The sequence below is a fragment of the Sorex araneus genome, chromosome 10 (genome assembly GCF_027595985.1).
Source record: "Sorex araneus isolate mSorAra2 chromosome 10, mSorAra2.pri, whole genome shotgun sequence".
In the NCBI taxonomy this organism is placed as follows: domain Eukaryota; kingdom Metazoa; phylum Chordata; class Mammalia; order Eulipotyphla; family Soricidae; genus Sorex; species Sorex araneus.
Window position 1 is genome coordinate 11,264,423 of NC_073311.1, and position 20,785 is coordinate 11,285,207.

At 41.3% G+C, this 20,785-nt stretch overlaps 1 protein-coding gene across 1 annotated transcript in view; it reads left to right on the forward strand.

The window, feature by feature from the left end:
* The window catches only part of NUP107 (nucleoporin 107), a 47,410-nt gene that overhangs the window by 18,355 nt on the left and 8,270 nt on the right, over positions 1-20,785 (forward strand). The window contains exons 11-22 of the mRNA XM_055118169.1: positions 1,763-1,838; positions 2,950-3,063; positions 9,663-9,753; positions 9,885-9,961; positions 12,471-12,530; positions 14,103-14,248; positions 14,351-14,399; positions 16,928-16,997; positions 17,927-18,045; positions 18,752-18,790; positions 19,058-19,208; positions 20,111-20,223. Of these exons, the coding sequence (XP_054974144.1) occupies positions 1,763-1,838; positions 2,950-3,063; positions 9,663-9,753; positions 9,885-9,961; positions 12,471-12,530; positions 14,103-14,248; positions 14,351-14,399; positions 16,928-16,997; positions 17,927-18,045; positions 18,752-18,790; positions 19,058-19,208; positions 20,111-20,223 (1,105 nt within the window). The remainder of the gene's footprint in view (positions 1-1,762; positions 1,839-2,949; positions 3,064-9,662; positions 9,754-9,884; positions 9,962-12,470; positions 12,531-14,102; positions 14,249-14,350; positions 14,400-16,927; positions 16,998-17,926; positions 18,046-18,751; positions 18,791-19,057; positions 19,209-20,110; positions 20,224-20,785) is intronic.

The window sequence follows — 20,785 nt, forward strand, 5'->3', positions numbered from 1 at the left end:
GTGGGGCTCAAGCCCTCCTGTCCGCTGGTGGTGGTGAGGAGGGAAAGCTGTTTGAAGTAATAAAGGAGGCAAGCTGTGCAAACGTCTGGAAGAAAGTATTCTCAGCACGTAAGGTTAGTCAGACCCCAAGATGGTCAGGTATTTGCATAAAGAAGCAAGTGTGAACACAGCAGATGACTGGTTGAAAGTGGGACTGAAGAGAGACCAATTGTAGGATTTTAACAGGCAGGCCAGGCTACTGCTTTGGGACTTGTTTCTGATGTGATAGGAAACCTTATTTGAGAACAAATAAGAAATGACATGGTCAATTTATGTTTTCACATAATCTCGCTAGATTTTCTTAATAATTATAATTTGACCATTAAAAAGATACTTCTGGGGGCTGGAGTGATAGCACAGCGGGTAGGGCATTTGCCTTGCACTCAGCCAACCTGGGTTTGAATCCCAGCATCCCATATGGTCTCCTGAGCACTGTCAAGGGTATTTCCTGAGTGCAGAGCCAGGAGTAACCCCTGTGCAGTGCCGGGTGTGACCCAAAAAGCAAAAAAAAAAAAAAAAGATACTTCTGTCATGTTCTTAGCTACTTAGGGTTTTACTTAAAATTTCTTTTTCCTACGCCCTTTCATATTTACCAATTACCATAGTAGTATGGTAATTTCTGAAACTAGAAAGCACTACTAAGTCAAAGGAACTTTTTTGTGTTTGCTTTTGGTTTTTTGAGGAAGCCCCACCCTGCTTACCCTGGCACTGCACTATGGACCACTCCTGGCAGAGCCTAGGAGACCATGCGGGCTGCCAAGATCAAACCTGAGACCGCTGCATGCAGAGAAGCACCCTACCTGTTGTACTATCTCTCTGACCCTAAAAGGGACATTTTAGTTCCAGACCTGAATATTACTATTTGACTAAGTAATGTTATGAATGTAAAAAGTCTGTAAGCTAATTATATCTTTGCTTAGCTAGGGAACTTGTACAATTTAGTAATTGTTAAAAATGAAATATTTAAAGACTAAGGAGATGGCTCAGTGCTGGTGTGCATGCAGGAAGCCCAGGTTTGATCCCAACAATGCTAGATCCCTGAGCACTGCCAGAGTGATCCTGAACAGCCACGAGGAGCCCAGCCCAGTGGTTGTGATTTTTTCTGGAAAAAGAAATTTACAAATTTTATTTTTTAGCTAAAATACCCTGCTAAAGTTTTTGCAAGTTTTTTTTTTTTGATTCCTCAATGGATCTGAATAATCTTGTGGACCTTTGATTTCAACAAAGATGTCAAAACAAGCCAATGGGAAAAGGACCATCTTTTCAACAAACCACACAGAAAAGAAATGGGATGCCTGTGAGTAAAAATATTAGGCTTGGCACCTCTCTCATACTATATGTGACAATCAAACATGGATCATAAGGGCTGAGGCCTGGAGCTGAGTTTAGTGCTGGCAGTGCATGGCCATTGGTGGGGTACCCCTAGCCTCCAAAATACCTTTTAATGAAAAAGTGCTCATCATCCATAGTTAACCAATCTAAAATGCCCTTGGTGTGGGAGGGCTCACTCCCAGCGCTGTGCACGGGCCATACCTCGGCAGTGCTTAGGGGTTGCTCATCTTGGGGTGTCTGAGAATCATGACGGTGTCAGGGGTCATTAGGCTCTCTCTCTACCCACTGTTTTTCTGGAGCTGTACTCTTAGTTTCATTTGATTTGCTTTGTTTTTTAATAAAGACCGATTAAAATTCCGTCTCCACACAGAATGTGTACTTTTACTTTCAGGGAGAATACTCTGCATAGCTTGAAACAGCGACAGATGTCTTTCATAGGAAGTGTCCGCCCTCTTGTCACTGAATTGGTAAGTGTTCTTTGAAATAAAGTTGTCCTTAAAGCTAAGATCTGAGCAGAGGTTGCTCAGTGGGCTGAACATATGCTTCTCATGAAGGAGGCCCTGGTGTATCGCTGGCATCTGTGGTCCCCTAAACATCACCAGGAGCACAGAGCCAGGACTAATGGCTCCTGGGCACAGCTGGCTGTGGCCTAAAATAAATAGTTAACTTTTTTTTCTAAGGCTGACAACTTTGCTATCTTTATTATAGTTTCCTGAAGGTTTGCTCATGGTATTGAATTGCTAATAAACAGCTACTGTTACATTTGGATATGATTGTAATATAGTTGAATGTATTTGTGGCCTTCAAATTGTAAAAGAAAATGTAGAAAGCTTCTGATTTGCCAGTGTTCAAAACAAATTCATTTTGGGCCATGAAAGGGGAAATGGCTTGAAAGGCCTGGAGCGCATGATGGAGCCCAGGTGTGATCCTATCACCCTAAGCAGTATTTGAAGTGACTCCAACCAATACTGGGTATGCCCCATCCCACCAAGAAAGAAAAGGAACAACTCAATATTGGCTCTGTAGCAAGGTATGACTTGTTAGCTATCAAAGTTGTCCCTTTTTCGGGTGGTGGGAATGCAGCCTGCGGTGCCCAGGGCTTCTGGCTCTGTGCTCAGAGCTTTGTAACAAATGGAACCATATGAATTAAATGTTTATACTGATATGGCCCTGGATATAATTTTCTTGGCCTTGTAGTTACTATAGCAGGATAAAGCTCAAATCATCTTGAATTATGAGAGATTTTGAACTGATCTGGGCCTTAGTCTAACTTAAAGCATGAACCTTTGCCGGTCAGCAATACACAATTATATGGGACTATTTGGATAACTTTTGAAACTGGCACTCTTTTTGTTAATAAATAGATCAATTTACTTCAGTATGATAATTTGGGGAGGTTTGTAATTTCTTTACGAATTTTAAAATATATGTAGATAGAGGGGCTGGAAAGAAAGGAAAGGAAAGAAAAGCTGCCTTGCACACAGCTGACTGAAATCTGGTCCAATCCCCTCCCCAAATATATTTGTAGGTAGAAGAAGTTTATAGTACATGTGTTTCTTATTTCTTCTTTGTTAATAGGATCCTGATGCTCCCATAAGACAGAAAATGCCCCTTGATGATCTGGACAGAGAAGATGAAATCAGATTACTCAAATATCTGTTCACTCTAATTCGTGCTGGAATGACAGAAGAGGTAAACCTGCTTGTTTGGTTCCAAAAGTCATAGACTTAAGTTGGAACGGATAACTGTGGCCACTTGGTACACTTTCTCACAGCCCTGATCTCTTCAGCAGTGTTTCTGCATCTAACTCCTGTTTGACCATTTCTAGTAATAAGAAGCATATTACTTCAAAATGGTGTTCTTTGTTCAACTTAATAGAAAATTCTTCATAAGAAAAAAAATCACATTTGCCTCCCTGTATTTTTGGTTTTTTGTTTTGTTTTGTTTTGTTTTGGTTTTTTGCTTTTTGGGTCATACCCGGCAATGCACAGGGGTTACTCCTGGCTCTGCACTCAGGAATTACTCCTGGCGGTGCTCAGGGGACCATATGGGATGCTGGGAATCAAACCCGGGTCGACCGAGTGCTGTGCTATTGCTCCAGCCCCTGCCTCCCTGTATTGTACTGTGTAATCTAGACATGTCTCCATTGTTTCTGGTTCTGATTTTTTAAAAACAAATTTTTGTTGAGGCAACTTTACATGACTGAACATTTATATGTTTTATAGCTATGGGCTTGAGCAATAGCACAATGTGTAGGGCGTTTGCCTTGCACTCGGCCAACCCGAGTTCGATTCCTCTGTCCTTCTCAGAGAGCCCGGCAAGCTACCGAGAGTATCCCGCCTACATGGCAGTGCCTGGCAAGCTACCCATGGCATATTCGATATGCCAAAAACAGTAACAAGAAGTCTCACAATGGAGACGTTACTGGTGCCTGCTCCAGCAAATCAGTGAACAACGGGATGACAGGCAGACAGTACAGACAGAGCTATGGTGTTACCACACCATCTGCACCACCAGACAGCTAATATCCCCTCACTGCAGTCCACTGAACCTTTCAGCCAACTCCATGGTAGCCTCAGTTCTACTCTTGGGCAAGGACATTTTCCATTTCCTTGCTTTTATTTCTTAATGTAGCACATATGAGTAAGAGCATCTGGTATTTGTCTTTCTCCTTCTGACTTTTTTTCACTTAGTTTGAAACCTTCCACTTCCACCCATTTTGTAGCAAAGGGCAAAATTTCATCTTTCCTTATGGCAAAATAGTAGTCTATTGTTTACATTTTCTTCATCTCATCTATTGTGGGGGCACTTGGAATGTTTCCAGGTCTTGTAAATTGTGCAGTGGACGTAGGTATGCATACATCATTTTAAATTGGTATTTTTCCTGTTCTCTAGTTTGGAACCAAGGAATGAATAATATGATTAAAAAAAATTTTTTTTTCTTAAGAAATTTCTATACTGCTTTACGCACATGCTGAGCCCATTTATGTTCTTAACAGTTAATGAGGGCTCCTTTTTCTCCACACTTCCTCCAGCTTTTGTTTTTTCTTTCTCTTTGATATAGGCCATATTCACTGGCATAAGGTGATGGCGCTGTACTCTCTTTGCAGACCCTCATTTTGCTTTCATGAGTTTGTCTCAGAAGCTTCCTCAGTCTTGTTCTTTTTTTTTTTTTTTTTTGCTTTTTGGGTCACAGCCGGAGATGCACAGGGGTTACTCCTGGTTCTGTGCTCAGGAATTAACAGAATTAACACCTGGCAGTGCTCAGGGGATATATGGGATGATGGGAATCGAACCTGTGCCGGCCGCGTGCATGGCAAACACCCTACCCGCTGTTCTGTGGCTCCAGCCCCTCAGTCTTGTTCCTGAGCTCACTGATAGGCCTTGCTCTTCTGCCTCGGTCTGCTGTTGAGCCCTTCTGTTGTATTTGCTAGTTCAGCTACTGTATGTTTTGGTTGAATTCATTCTGTTTGAATTTCTTATACTTTCTCTGCCTTTATTTTATTTTATTTTTTTGCTTTTGGGGTCACACCCAGCAATGCTCAGGGGTTACTCCTGGCTCTTCACTCAGGAATTACTCCTGGCGGTGCTCGGGGGGACCATATGGGATGCTGGGAATAGAACCCGGGTCGGCTGCGTGCAAGGCAAATGCCCTACCTGTGTGCTATTGCTCCAGCCCTCTGCCTTTATTGAAGAGCTCTTTCATTTATATCCTCATTTTAGCGAGTATCGTTAAAATTGTTGGCTTTGAAGTCTTTACCAGGGAATTTACTTAGCCTTGGTTCTTCCCGGCTTTTGTTTTCTTCTATCAGTGCAGGTAAAGGCCTGTTTCCTTATTATTCCTGGTGCTACATCAGGACAAGAGATGCGAGTCTGTGTCCAGGCAGGCTTTGGGGGCCACAAATTTCAGGCATTACTAATGAGTTTTTGTGTGCTTGGGTGAGCATAGGTTGGTGTGTGGTCATGAGTGTCGTGAAGCAGCCATGAGACTGGGGTGTAGTGGTTGGGAACAGAGACTCCGTGTTCAGAATTGCACTGAGCAGGCAAGCTTATGTGGACACTGGGAGATTCTGTGTCTGTGAGCCCCTGTCATTCCCTAGGTTAAAAGGGTAAATAGTCTGGGACAGCCCCATCCTGTGGTACAAGGTTTGGGGTCTGACACCAAGTTAAAAGTCTGGGCTAGAACCAGATGTTCAAAGTTGCCTGTTCATCAAATTTGTGCAGACTCGGGCAGTGGCAACCAGGAGTTCAAGTTCCAGGTCCAGCTCCCAGTCAGACCTGTATGTGTAGCCCTGAAGGTCCACCTGATCTTTACATTCCCAGTGCCTGGGACATGTGTACCAAGTTCAGAGACACGTCAAGGGGCACCTGGGGTTCAAGTTTTTAGTGGCTGGTATCACTTGTGTGCTAGTCTGAGAACCAGAGTATGGCCAAGGATACTTGTGAGTCAAGTTTCAATGAGGGACTCGGGTCCCAGATCACCAGTGCCCACTGGCATCCATGCACCATGATAGAGAGGACCTGGAGTCAAGGTCACCAGTCCCTGGCAGGCCCAGGTCAGCCATAGCTTGTGGGGAACTGTGGGGAATGGCAAGGTGGATCTCACTGAGTATGGCCTCTGGGGCAGAGCAGACGCACAGCAGACTGTTAGGGCCTCTGGAGAATTGGTTGTGCCTTGGGAGTGTGCTGGGCACTTTTTGACCAGAGGTTCGCTCCCAGTTGCTCCAGTCTGTGTGTCTGCTAGGCGTCGGCCAGTTTTCTGAGCTCTTACCTGGGTGGTGTAGCTCCCTTCAGGAGTTTGCCTTGGGGTCTGTTGCTTGGAAATGTGATCCGCTTTGGTATCCACCAGCCCTGTTCAGAGGCCTCTCAGCAATGCCTGCTGGCATTCTGCTGCCTCTTCATGCCTCCAGTTTCTGGCCTCTGGTTACAGTGCTGTAAATGTAGAACTGTAAGATTGGGGTGGCAGGTCTTAAGCATGAACCCCCGCTTGCAGGGCAAGAGTTCCATATCTTAGAAATCCTTTCCCCAGAGCCAGTGATAGTACTGTGGGTATCCCATGTGGTCCCCTGAGCATTGCCAGGAGTAATTCTTGAGTGTAGAGCCGAGAGGTAGCCCTGAGCATCTCTAGGTTTGGCCCCATCCAAAGAAAAGAAAAAGACAAACCAGAGTATGGCCAAGGATGGATGGATCTTCTCTCATTGTAGATTATAGCAACTCTCGGAGTTCTTTCTTGACCAAGCATCCTGTGTCTCCTGTCCATTTAGCTTTTCTCCTGTCTCTTTCTGTGAAACTTTTGTTTGTTGAGGTTTCAGGTGTGTGTCCAAGTAGTTTAATTCAACTTTCATTTCAGAATTTGCTGTGGTCATAGGAGGATGCAAACACAGGTTCCCTCTGTTTGGCCATCTTGGGCCATCTTTTCCTCTAGTTCTGATTTTGAGTGTCACGAATAAATCTGATCTTAATTGCTCTTCTAGGTGACACCACTTAAATACTAGAAGACTGTGTTGGCCCTCAAGATCTTCCTTTTCACCTTGAATGTTCACCTTTTTTATGATCTTGTTTGAATGTCATTTAGACAGTTTAGCATATTGACTCTTGGATGAAGCCATCTGAGGTGTAGAAGCATCAGGTGTTGACCTGATTTGCAGTGTGCTTGGTGATATTCTATGGGCAAAAATGTTAGTTCAGTATTACAAGCTGATAGCATGTTTCTTACAGAAGTAAGTCGTAGATTATAAGCATCATTTTTTTTTCTTTTAAAAAAGGTTTTGAGCCGTGTCTGGTGGAACTTGGAAATACAGACTCCTGGTGGTGCTTAAGCCCCGGGCCTCCAGAACCATCTTGAGCAGCTGGGGTAGGGGGGGCAGTTACCAGAGCCTGAACCCGAGGCCATATGTGCACATACAAGGCATCTCCTCTACCACTTGAACCGCATTCGTATATCACGGCTTTTTAATTTTTTATCTTATTTAATTTTTCACAAAAGTTTATTCTTGAAATGTATAGTAGTCTCCAAAACACTTGATTCTAGTATTGGCAACAAGAGTTTAACCAGAGTATCTAGATGTTTAAACAGGAATGGAATGAGGGATGCCATCACCATAGGCAAAAGGAGCAGCTTACTTTCTGTCAGATTTCTTAATACCGTCTGTGGCCAGGGCCCTTTCCCTAAGGGAAAGCTGTTAGGTCAGTTTTTTCTGCCCTTTCTGTTTCTTCTTCATCTGATCTTCCTTGTCCATATCCTTAACCTGATCTTTGAGATACTGCAGAGGCTTCTTCTTGCCGTCTTCATTACTGGACATGGTGTCTGCTAGCCCTTGCATGATTCTTTTTAATTAAGTTTTCATCACTGGGGCCGGAGCAATAGTATGGTAGGGAGCTTACCTTGCACGCGATCAACCCGGGTCAGATCCTCGGCATCCTATATGATTTCCCTAGCCTGGCAGCAGTAGTTCTTGTGCACAGAGCCAGAAGTAAGTCCTGAACATAGCCAGGTGTGCCCAAAAAAACAAACAAAATTTCTAACATATCTATAGAAATTTCTTCTCTGGGGAAGGGAAATATGGCAACATCTGGCAATACTTAGACACTCAAGGCCACTATGTCAGGTAATGTTTAAGACTAGAAATCATAGGGGCTGGAGTGGTAGCACAGCTGCCTTGCACGCTGATCCGGGTTCAATTCCCAGCATCCCATATGGTCCCCTGAGTACCGCCAGGCGTAATTCCTGAGTGCAGAGCCAGGAGTAACCCCTGTGCATCACCAGGTGTGACCCAAAAAGCAAAAAAAAAAAGACTAGAAATCATAACAGCAAACAAGGTTGTGCTTTATTTATTTATTTATTTTGAGCCACACCTGTGTTGGGTTCACTGGTCACCCTTGTTGTGCTGGGGTGACCATATGCTGGGCCAGGGATTGAACCTGGCTTGGCTTTGTCTCATGCAGGGCCAGTGCTTTAACCCTGTTCTACCTCTCTGGCTCTGAGCAGGGGATTGTTTGTTTGTTTGTTTGTTTGTTTAAGTGCTGGGGATCAAACCCAGATCATGCATGCACGGTGGGCACTTTACAAGTTGGAGCCACATCCCAACAAAGTTATAAATAGTTTAAAAATGGAAATGGCTGGAAAATTACTACAGCATTTTTGATTATTTGTCTAACATTAGGCTGCAGCTATGCCCCTGATTCAAATCCCAGCACTACATATATTTGCCCAAGCAACAGAGCCAGAAGGAATGGGCCCTAGCACCACTAGGTATGACCTAAGAAAGCAAACCAAAAATACATAAAATGAAAACAAAAATTTTTAATTTTCTATTACTGAAGACTTGAAAAACAACTCTCAGATTTCCATTTTTACATAAAGTTTATTTGCTGACCACCTCATTAAAGTAACTATAGTGGGCCAAAGAAGGTGTTTTGTTTTCCCAGTCCCTTTTTATAAGCAGTGCTCAGGGATCAGTCCTGGTGGGCTCAGGGACCATATGCATGCGGTGCTGCAGATTGAGCCCAGGTTGGCTGCAGTCGAGGCAGGTTCCTACCCACTGTACTATCTCACCGGCTGTGTTTCCCAGACCTCAGAAAAGTTATTGTCTGCAGTGTACTGTAGTCTATTAAGTGTGCAATAACTTGTCTGTGAAAGAATAAAATGCCTTACTGAGATTTAGAGATACGAAATGAGTGTATTCTATTGAAAAAATGGTACTGATAGGTTTGCTTGCTTGAGGCATTATTTCCACAACCCTTCCATCTGTTTTTAAGAGTGTGTTTGTGGGGCTGGAGCAATAGCATAGCGGGTAGGGCATTTGCCTTGCATGCGGCCAACCCAGGTTCGATTTCCAGCATCACATATGGTCCCCTAAGCACTGCCAGGGGGTAATTCCTGAGTGCAGAGCCAGGAGTAGCCCCTGTGCAGTGCCGGGTGTGACCCAAAAATAATAAAAAAAAAAAAAGAGTGCGTTTTTGACGCATATGCTACCTGAGCCCATGTGCTGCTTGCGCCCACGTAGCCAAGCACATGTCACAGCCACATCTCCCCTCTTGAGATGTGTACTTTCATGTCTAGTGCTGGGATGTATGTAGAGGCTCACTTCGCTTTTGAAGAAGCCCGGGTTCTCTTGTGAGCACGTTACTCTCCACTCTCTCCCACTTTCTCTCCCTTCTTCCCTTCAAAACCTCCAAATCTGTTTTACTTAAAAAAAAAAAAAAAAGTGTGTGTGCGTGTGTGCACAATAAAATGAAGTTTGCCTTTAATGTGAAATGATATGAATAACGTTTCTTTGTTGTTTCTCAAGGCACAACGGCTGTGTAAACGTTGTGGTCAGGCATGGCGAGCTGCGACACTTGAAGGCTGGAAACTGTATCATGACCCTAACATCAGTGGAGGTAGTTTGGTGACTTACTCTCTGAGAGTTGGAGCTATATTTATTCCGAAGTCTTTATGAAGTATAACTTCTAGTTTTAGAAATCACTGAGATGAGATCTCGTTTTAAAACAAATTTTTTACTTTTTTATAGGAACAGAATTAGAGCCTGTTGAAGGGAATCCATATCGATGCATTTGGAAAATAAGCTGTTGGAGAATGTCAGAGGATGTAAGATATAATAAATTATTTTAATAATGCTGATTTTTAATGTGAAGACTTGCTAAAGATGCATGAAAAGTTCAGGGCAGTATAAGTCTAAAATTCTGTTTTCATGGAGCTTCTAGTCAGATTGAGAAATAGGAGTTACAAGGCTTGCTCAAGTACTAATCAGAATCACTCAAACGTGTATGTTGTAAGAATTAAGCATTGAGGGGCCAGGGATATTGCTCAAAAGGCTGGAGCGCGTGCTTTGTATGCTCTAGTCTGGGGTTCGATTTCTGGCACCACATACTCTCCATGCATCACCAACTGAGGCCCAAAAGCCAAGAGAGAGAAAAAGAATTTAGCGCTGATATGAGGCAGAAAATTAAGATTAATCAAATTTTAAATATAAATTTTGCACAGAAGCTGATTTTCTAGGAGAGAGAATTAATGAACTACTAGGAGTCTCATACTCTCTCAGCTTGACTTGGCAGCAGCTTGACAATTGAAGTTTTAAAAAGGAGTAGGAGAGACGAGAGGAAATCTAGGTAGGATGTATGGATTATGTCACAGCCTACAAGTTCCAGAAATCACTCGGGCTTGCAAAATTAAGCTTCATCTCCACAAGACCTTTTGGGGAAAAATAGAATTAATAGAGTTTTAATAGTCAAAAGTCATCAGTGATATATAAGATAAAAACTTGATTAATCTCTGCTTTGGGACAGGTTTGGGTGGTGATGGGGAAGTTCAAAATATTGGTGGGAAAGTGTAATGATGGTGGGATTATTGTTGGAATATTGAATGTAATAAATTATTGTGAAAACTTAAAAATACATAATTAAATTTTTTAAAAACTTGATTAAAAACAGCTGCACAGTTTTACAGTTAGTTGGTTAGGAAATGTCACAATACATATGCCACTTTTTCTTGAAAAAACCCTGTGGTTTGCTTGTGAATTGGGTAATAGAAGTTTGCAACTTGTAGTTATTGGGAAGTGGTAGAAGGAGTCTATCCAAATAAAAAAGTATAACAATGTGGATCTATTCAGTTTCTAATACCTGGCACGATAATGTAGATGTTTGAAATATGTAACTTTTGTATAAACTAAGCGGCTAGTTTCAGCCAATATAGTACATTCATGTAGTGTTCCTTGCAGACAAATTGTGCATAAGCACACAAGTAACTTTCATTCAGTTCAGTTTCTTTTATAATTTGCATTGTAATAAATTTACATTCAAAAAGAAACATTGCAACAGAAGTTATTTAAAAGTAGAGTTGGCCTTGAACCTATTAAGTTAGCTTCAACAGCTGTTAGATGAATAACTTATTCCTGGTAAAGTGCTAGTGCTGTTGAAAGGACTGAGAACTTTGTGTCATAGGTAATGGTGACCCATTAAAACCTTGAGGCTGCATGACATCAGCATTTGAAAAAACAAATTCATGTGGCAGTGGAAAAATGGCTTAAAGTTGAATAAATACTAATGGGCTAATCGCTGGGAAAACTAGTTGGTAGGCTATCAGAATGAATTACTCAGAAAATAAACAGTATGATCCCATTCTAGATCTTATTGTTGATGAAGCTAAAAAAGGACTGGACCCAGAATAGATAGAACCAGGGACTGAAAACAGAAGATAGGAGATTCTGTTCTCTAGTTTAGCTGATAAGAAAATTGAAGATGCCACTAATAAGATGTGGAAGTAAAAATGGGGCAATTTGGTATCTAATTATTCTCAGTAATTTGTTATAAGCTGATTTATGAAAGCTTCCAAGCACCTTATTGTGATACTGTTCTTTGATTAGTATCCAGAAGTAGTAGATATTTGGGAGCTTTGTAGAAGAAAATACCGAGTTGCATCTGGTACTTTTTTCTTTTTTGTTTGTTTGTTTTGTTTGGGGACTGGAGGATAGCACAGCGAGTAGGGTGCCTTGCACACAGCCAACCTGGGTTGATTCCTCCATCCTTCTCGGAGAGCCTGGCAAACGACCTAGAGTATCGCACCCGCACAGCAGAGCCTGACAAGTTCCCCGTGGCTTATTTAATGTGCCAAAAACAGGAACAAGTCTCACAGTGGAGACATTACTTATGCCCGCTTGAGCAAATTGATGAACAACGGGACCACAGTGCAGTATGTTTTGTTTTGAGGCTGTGCTTGATTGTGCTTTTGTGCTCCTAGCAGTTTGCTCTGCGGACCATGTGGTGCTAGGGATCAAACAGGAGGTTCCTACATGTAAAGCATGCATGCAGCCCATTGGGGTATCTCCGGCTCTGGACTGAAATGTGATTATCATAAATTAAGCAAATCCTTTCAGGATGGATATGCTTTTTGTACATTGACATAAGATATTTAACTTTCCCTGAAGATTTCAGCACTATCCTCAATATCCAAGAGGTTCTTCCTTATTAATACTCCACTAAATCTTTCATTCAGTTTACAAACTAGCAAGTGAATAGATTTATAGAATTTCAGATTATGAACAAAAAATTAGGATGCTAAGGAAAATATTTCAAGTGTGTTTATATTTTCTGTGTTTCAGGAACTTTTTAATAAATATGAAAGAGCAATTTATGCAGCTTTAAGTGGAAATCTCAAGCAGGTATGCAATCAATATTTTAATCATTTTTTTTTCTGTGTGACAAAATCAGACACATAAATTCTAATCATTGAATATATTACTTCTTACAAATTTACCTGAGTAGAAATTATAGTGATAATCATGAAATGAAACAGTAATTTGAACTGCTTAGATATATTTTATGTACCCGGTGTTTTAATATATAAAATTTGACTTCACTTTCTTAAAATTATAAATTTAATAATACAGTTATTGATGACATGTAGTTCTTTATCCAGAAGTATACCAGTAAGACACAGTGACTAGATTGTTTTACATGTGCATATGCTTTTCACCCTCTATTTTTACGTTTATAGGTTACTAAAATTACTTAAAATACCATCTTATATCACTATGGAAAATTGGTATAGTTATGGAAAAAACAAGTCAAACTTAGAAAATGTGTTAGTGTGAGGGTTTATTTTATATATGTGACATGCTCATGAGTGACCACAATTATTTGAAGACTGGAGGAATAGAGCTGTTAAGAGTGATCGTACAGTAGGTAGGTAGGCACTTACGCTGCACTCGGGCCCACGTGGATTCAATCCCCGGCGTCCCATATAGTTCCCACAGCCATAAGTGACCCCTGAGCATTCATTGTCAGATGGTGGCCCAAAATGACCACAAAAACCCTAAAACCAAAGGGAACAATCCTGTGCCTGAACCATTACCCACAGCATTGATGTTGGAGTCTAATAAAAATAACTACACTCTGGGCTGGAGTAATAGCACAGTGGGTAGGGCGTTTGCCTTGCACGCGACCAACCCGGATTCGATTCCCAGCATCCCACATGGTCCCCTGAGCACCGCCAGGAGTAATTCCTGAGTTCATAAACCAGGAATAACCCCTGTGCATCGCCGGGTGTGACCCAGAAAGGAAAAAAAATAATAACTACACTCTGTTTCTGAATACCTCAAACATTTTCTAGTTGATTCTTTACACTTGATTCTTTAAATCCAAACCGAGTATAGCTGTAGCAATCCACAGTCTGACTCAACACCCAGGACTTTTGCCTGTGTGAAGGCTGTGTCAGTAACCAATACCCCCTGCATGAAGCAGCCTGGGTAGCCCACTTCCTCCCGTTGAGGAAACAGTGCGTGTGGAGCACTCAGCTTTGCTTGGACAGATGACGTACTGCAGAGAAGCTATTAACTGAAAAGTTTCCTATCTTAAACAATAGGTTGGAGCGAAAGCACAGCGGGTAGGGCGTTTGCCTTGCATGTGGCCGACACGGGTTTGATTCCTCTGTCCCTCTTGGAGTGCCTGGCAAGCTACTGAGAGTATCTCGCCCACACGGCAGAGCCTGGCAAGCTATCCATGGCGTATTCGATATGCCAAAAACAGTAACAAGTCTCACAATGGAGATGTTACTGGTGCCCGCTCAAGCAAATTAATGAACGGGACGACAGTACTATGACAGTGCGATAGTGTGACATGTTATAGTGCACAATGTTTCATGATTATAGTAACTTCATAGTTTATATCAGTGGGTGTCATTGATTTTGCTGTTGTTGTTGACTACACATTTCTGTTTGGGGGTGTGGGGAAAGCTGCTTCCGGTTTGTGACACCTGGGAAGACACAGTGTGGGCCTACTTCCGGGTGATGGTGGACAGTCTGGTAGAACAGGAGATACGAACGTCACTAATAACACTGGACGAAACCGAAGAGCTCCCTCGGGAATATTTGGAAGCCAAGTGAGTTTGTTGATTTTAGTCGTAGCAGTTGGTAGCATGCTTTGTGAAGTAGCCCTTGTTTATATTAACATTTTTACCCCTTTCCTATTTTTTCTTTTGAAGTTGGACCTTAGAAAAAGTTTTTGAAGAACTTCAAGCTACTGATAAAAAGGTAAATGGATTGAAGAGAAAACACAGGGTTAAGGCACTTGTGTTGTACAGTGCTGACCCCAGTTTGACCCCCAATACCATATGTGGTCCCCTGACTTCACAGGAATGATCCCTGAGCACTGCTGGGTATAACCTCAAAACCAAAAAAATCTTTTAAATAATAAAATTAGCATAGAAGGCTGGGGGTGTGGCACAGTGTTGGAACACTTACCTTACTTACTTATGTACTTACTTACTTTTTTGGGAGGCCCTCAGTTTCAATCCTCGGCATGACATGGTTCTCCTGAGCCTTTCAGGACCTAGCGGTGGTGGATAAAACCATCAGACCCGCTGGTATGGCCCAAAATCCAAAAATAATTTTTTAAATTAACAAATAGCCCTGATGCCTTAGAAGATTATTTTTTAATGTGCCATCATCTATTTATATTATTATTAAGAGTAAATTATTGCCAAGACCCTTAAACAATAACAAAAAGATATTACCTAGATATTTTATAATCCAGGTACCCATCTTCCTTCTTTTTTCTTTCCTTCCTTCCTTCCTTCCTCCCTCCCTCTCTCTCTCTCTCTTTCTTTCTTTCTTTCCTTCTTTCTTTCTTGTTTTTATTTATGGACTACACCTGGACATACTCAGGTTAGATTACTCCTGGTGGGCTCAGGGGACTTACAGGGTACTGGGGATCAATCCACAGGTCGGTCAGATGCAAGGCAAGCACCCTACCCGCTATCCTATCACTCTGAATATTTCTGAGTAAAACAGTTCTAATTAGAATAAGTTGAAAATGGCAAGAAAATTGGGGAAAGAATGGTAGTTAGGGTATAACTGCCTTAATTAAAAATAAGTAAAAACTTGCTTTAAAAACAAAATGACTAGAGTTGTCAGAAGGATAAGATTTGATAGAGGGACCAGAGAGATAGAGAAGCGGGTAGGGCGCTTGCCTTGCATACAGCTCACTCATGTTCGATCTCTGGCACTCAGTGTCGTTGCCCAAACCTGCCAAAAGTGACCCCGAAGCACAGGGCCAGGCGTAAGCTCTGAGCATTAGCCGATGTGACCCCAAAACAAAGATCCATAGAACACAGAAGTCTGCCTTAGAACCAAGTGATATAACAGCAAAGGAAATTATTTTGTTGGATTTTGGTTTTTTAGGTGCTCTGGGGCTACTCTGGGTGCAGTGCTTAAGAGTCACTGTCAGTGCCCATGAAACCGTATGCTGAGACAAAGCTAGAGACCCTGCATGGAAAGCATGTGCACCCTGGCAGAGGTGACCTTTCATTTCAGGAAAAAGGATGGTACTTACATGGTGTGAGATAGTGTCTAAACAGTTTCATACCTCTTGCTGTGTATTAAATTCCAAATGAGATGATTTGAATATAAAAGAGAAATGATAGAAGAAAATTTACACAACTAAATAAAAATTTAAATATATTTGACCAAAATATTAAGGATTTTTTTCCCTTTTTTTTTTTTTCCTTTTTCTCTCCCCACTAACATCCTCCCCCACCTACCCTCGCCCCAGCCTCCCACCAAGAACATTAGGAACATTTTGCTCTTTAAAAGGCCAATAGTGGGGCTGGACCGATAGCACAGCGGGTAGGGCGTTTGCCTTGCATGTGGCCGACCCGGGTTAGATTCCCAGCATCCCATATGGTTCCCTGAGCACCGCCAGGAGTAACCCCTGTGCGTTGCTGGGTGTGACCCAAATAGGAAAAAAAAAAAGCCAGTAGTAGATTATTAATAAGTAGTTTTTCTGTTTTGCCTAATGAAGCTTTTGTTGTTTCACTTGATGTTACATAGAAAATGCCCAAAGAATGCTTTCAAGACTGCTGTTTATTGTTATTGTTACTGTTTTGCTTAGCTTGTATGTGCCCTTGCTTTCTGATTTATGCTGGAATGTCAAGAAAAACAGTAGTAAATCGTGAAAAATAAAATACAGTGCCATTAAATTATTTCATATGGTTCTCTGCTTTCAGAGAAGAGCAGGGGGTTGGAGAGGTAGTTTAGGGAGTAAGGCATGTGCCTTACATGTGCCCAGCCCAAGTCTGGTCCCCGGATCCTCAGAACCACACAGATCCAGCCAGGGACAGACCCTAAGCACTGCTGCTGTGTCCCCAATTCCCCAGAAATATATTGTTAGTCTTGGATTTGTGAGCCTTGAGTAGATTTTTTTTTTCTTTTCTTTTTGGGTCACACCTGGCGATGCACAGGGGTTACTCCTGGCTTTGCACTCAGGAATTACTCCTGGCGGTGCTGGGGGGACCATATGGAATGCTGGGAATCGAACCCAGGTCGGCCACCTGCAAGGCAAATGCCCTACCTGCTGTACTATCACTCCAGCCCCTTGAGTATATATTCTTTTGATAATTATCTTTTTAGATTTATTCAAACCCTTCATATGCAGCTTTTTCTTTGTATATATTTATTCAGAAATTGACATTTTTTAATTACCAGTGAGTTCATACTATAGAACATTTACTAAAAGCTTATTAAATACAAAATAATTTATGGAAATTAAATGTATTTTTCAGAGAGTTCTGGAAGAGAATCAGGAACATTATCATATAGTTCAAAAATTCCTTATTCTGGGAGACATTGATGGTGAGATATCATTTGATTTTCTTCTGTGTCAATTTTTTTTCTTAGAGAAATTTTGTGAAGTTATGAAATTAATGCCTGTTACATCTTTCAATCTTTATAAATATCAGCCTATCTGAATATGCTATTTACTTTGTTATTTAAAAATTTTTGAATGGCTTTTCCCCTTTATTTAAACACTGGTTTACAAATACATTTGTTACAGGCATTCAATATTCTAACACCAGCTCCACCAGCAGTGTGACCTTTTCTGCATTATTGTTCCATTTTCCCAACCACTCCCTAAGTCTGCCTCCTTAGCAGGCACAAAATAATTTATATTGCTTGTTGTGACTGAAATGACTAATGGGATTATTTTTAAAAATGCTTTAGCAAGAGAAAATTTGTGAAAATTATTATATCTCACCATGGGGTCACTAAGTCCTTATCTGAGGGTTTACTGTTCATTGCTAGTTGAGCCCTCTATGTTAATGTTTATTCAACTCGGTCAGCTTTCTGTTATTTTCCCATCTGATTTGGCGTGTTCCTACTAGGATGTCAGTATTGTAGAATTTGAGGTTTTGTGGGCTCCAGAAACTTCAGGATATGAAACTGGACCGTGAATTTACATAGTGGCAGTTGTGGGATGTGGGTGTGGGACTTTGGAAGTATGGGGGCCCAGGACATGTGGGGACTGGGGGGGGGCAGGGGGTGTGACTGCTCACCCCCACGCCAAGAAGACTCTGGAGTTCTCAGCCTAAAAACCAGTGTCCATGGAATAATTTCCAGTTTGATGTCTCTACAGAGATTAATTGTGAAGCAGTAATCCAGACTTTTTTTAATACAATGATTATAAGCAGTAAGATAATGTTTAAATAATATTATAAAAGTTAATGTTTATTTCTCTTCTTCTGACTTTCATTTCTATTTTTGATCTTTACTTTTATGTGTAGGTTTGATGGATGAATTTAGCAAATGGCTTTCCAAAAGCAGAAATAATCTACCCGCACATCTCCTCCGCTTCATGACTCACCTTGTTTTGTTTTTCCGTGCTCTGGGACTGCAGACAAAAGTAAATAGAGATGAATGATTTACCTCCCTCTGTAAGACAGATGCTTTATAACTTTCATCAGGAGGACAAATACACTACTGTAACTTTCTGTTGTTTTTTAAAAATGGGTGATAAGATTAGAAGTCTGTCTGGTGTCATATGGTCATTCAGTAACTGTGTGGGCGATCTGTTAGGGTTCCAACCTGTGGTTGTAGAATGAGTGTTGATGGTTTCCTGGTTTTTGGCAAAATTGGAACTTTAATCATCATCAGTAATAAGTTCTAAATCAACCACCCCAGTTAACTGAAACGCACTAAGTTCTGTATGAAATTGTTTAAACTGAATTGATTTTTTCTTGAAAACAATTTGGTCAGAATACCTGTAGAAGGCAGAATAATACAATCAGTAGATGGTTGTGCTCAGGAATAGAGATCTAGGGTTCATATCCTTATCATCTTCTAGCTTATAAATGTATTTCTAGGTAAATAAAGCCTTCGTGGATTTTAGTGCCATCCTCTTTAACATGTGAACAGTAATAGAGACTATCCACAAAGAATTATGGCATGATTAAGTCAGGTTAAAGTTTCCTAAGCATTAGTCTGGCATAAAATTATAGCTCAGTAGTAAATATCAAAATCTTAAGTTGTTTCATAGTAGAATTTTTATTAGATATATTTGCTGTGCATACACAATTATGTTATTAATTAAATTTTTTTCCCCTATGAAGGAAGAAGTTTCCATTGAAGTTTTAAAAACATATATACAGGTAAAATCACATTTTTTTCACTATTTTAATGAAGGCATAAGTCATAATGATAATTATTTTAATACTCAGTGATAGGAAAATCAGGATGCATAAGAGATTTCTTTATTATCATAAGTCCACTTTGGGAGAAATCTGAAATAATTTTGTTTAGCAGACCCATGTCTATTTGAATCTTTCCTAAATACATTTGAAATGTTGATGTTAAAGCACTGCTGATTCTATATCTTGTTTAATATTGACAGTCTTTTGTTTTTTTCTATTTCCTAGCTTTTAATAAATGAGAAACATACAAATCTCATAGCATTTTATACTTGTCACTTGCCACAAGACTTAGCTATTGCTCAGTACGCACTATTTTTGGAAGGTGTTACAGAATTTGAACAGCGTCACCATTGCCTGGAACTGGCAAAGGAAGCAGGTAAAGATGACTGAAAATTTCATCTTTTTTTGCCGGGGGGGAGGGCGTCATACCTAGCAGTGCACAGGGGTTACTCCTAGCTCATGCACTCAGGAATTAATCCTGGCGGTGCTGGGGGGACCATATGGGATGCTGGGAATCGAACCCAGGTCGGCCACGTGCAAGGTAATTGCCCTACCTGCTGTGCTATCACTCCAGCCCCTGAAATTTCCTCTTAATGTGCATTGTGATAAGCAAATTACTTACTGTTTTAGGATTAGCAGCATTAATCCTTCTGTGTGAAATCTTGTTGCTCTTGAGGGAACAAAAGGAAAGAAATGTTCAAAGAGGGCCAAAGTATCACAGGTAGGGCATTTGCCTTGCACACAGCTGATCCGGTTCGATCCCTGGCATCCTATTTGGTCCCTTGAGCACTGTGAGGAGTAATTCCTGAGTGTAGAGCCAGAAGTAAGCCCTGAGCTTCGCCTGGTGTAACCCTAAAAGCCAAGAAAGAGAGGACTGGCGGTGGGGGGGAGAGAGAAAGAGAAACATGTTCAAAGAAACTCTGTCTAGGAAATAGCATCATGGGGCCAGAGGGCCAGAGAGATTGTACAGGGGTAAGGCACTTAGTTTGGATATAGCCAACCAACCTGGGCCCAGCACCATGACCAAGAGTGATCCCAGAGCACAGCTCCAGGAGTAAGCCCTCAGCACAGCTCTGTGCTCAGAGCCTCAAAAAAAAAAAGAAAGAAAAATGTTCTTGCTGAAAATCATGTGAAATGTATCTTACTTTTGGAATGTTACTTTTACATTGTTTGCATTTTGTATTTTTAAAGACTCGCCCCAAATTATACAAAATCATTGTGAATATTTAGAAATTATAGTGTGGACAATTAATGATTTTTTTTTCTAAAATTCTTTAGATTTGGATATAGCATCTATAACAAAAACTGTAGTTGAGAATACTCGAAAGAAAGATAATGGTGAATTCAGTCACCATGACCTGGCCCCAGCCCTCGATACTGGAACTACTGAGGTAAGGAGAGGAGAAGGGTTATGCTGTGTAATGTCTGGTAATCCTTACTATTCTTTGGGAAAATTTTCTACATTAAAATACTCTGGCTCACGGGGTTGGAGTGATAGCATAGCGGGTAGGGCGTTTGCCCTGCATGCGGCCGACCCAGGTTCAATTCCCAGCATCCCATATGGTCCCCTGAGCACCACCAGGGATAATTCCTGAGTGCAGAGCCAGGAGTAACCCCTGTGCAGAGCCAGGTGTGACCCAAAAAACAAACAAACAAACAAAAAAATACTCTGACTCTGGGCTGGAGAGAGTATAGGGATTAAAGTTCATGCACTGATCCTAGTTCAAATCTGAGCAGCACATAGGGATCTTCTGAATGCTGACTAGAGTGATCCTTGAACACAGAGCCAGGAGTAAGTTCAAAGTATGGTCCAACCCCTCTCTTCCCCCATAAAAGGAAAGGTATGAAATACTCTGACTTCTGGGGTGTTTTACTTCTGTGTCATATCAGACCTCTTATTTATTTATTTGTTTGTTTTCTTGCTTTTTGGCCCACATCCAGCAGTGCTCAGGG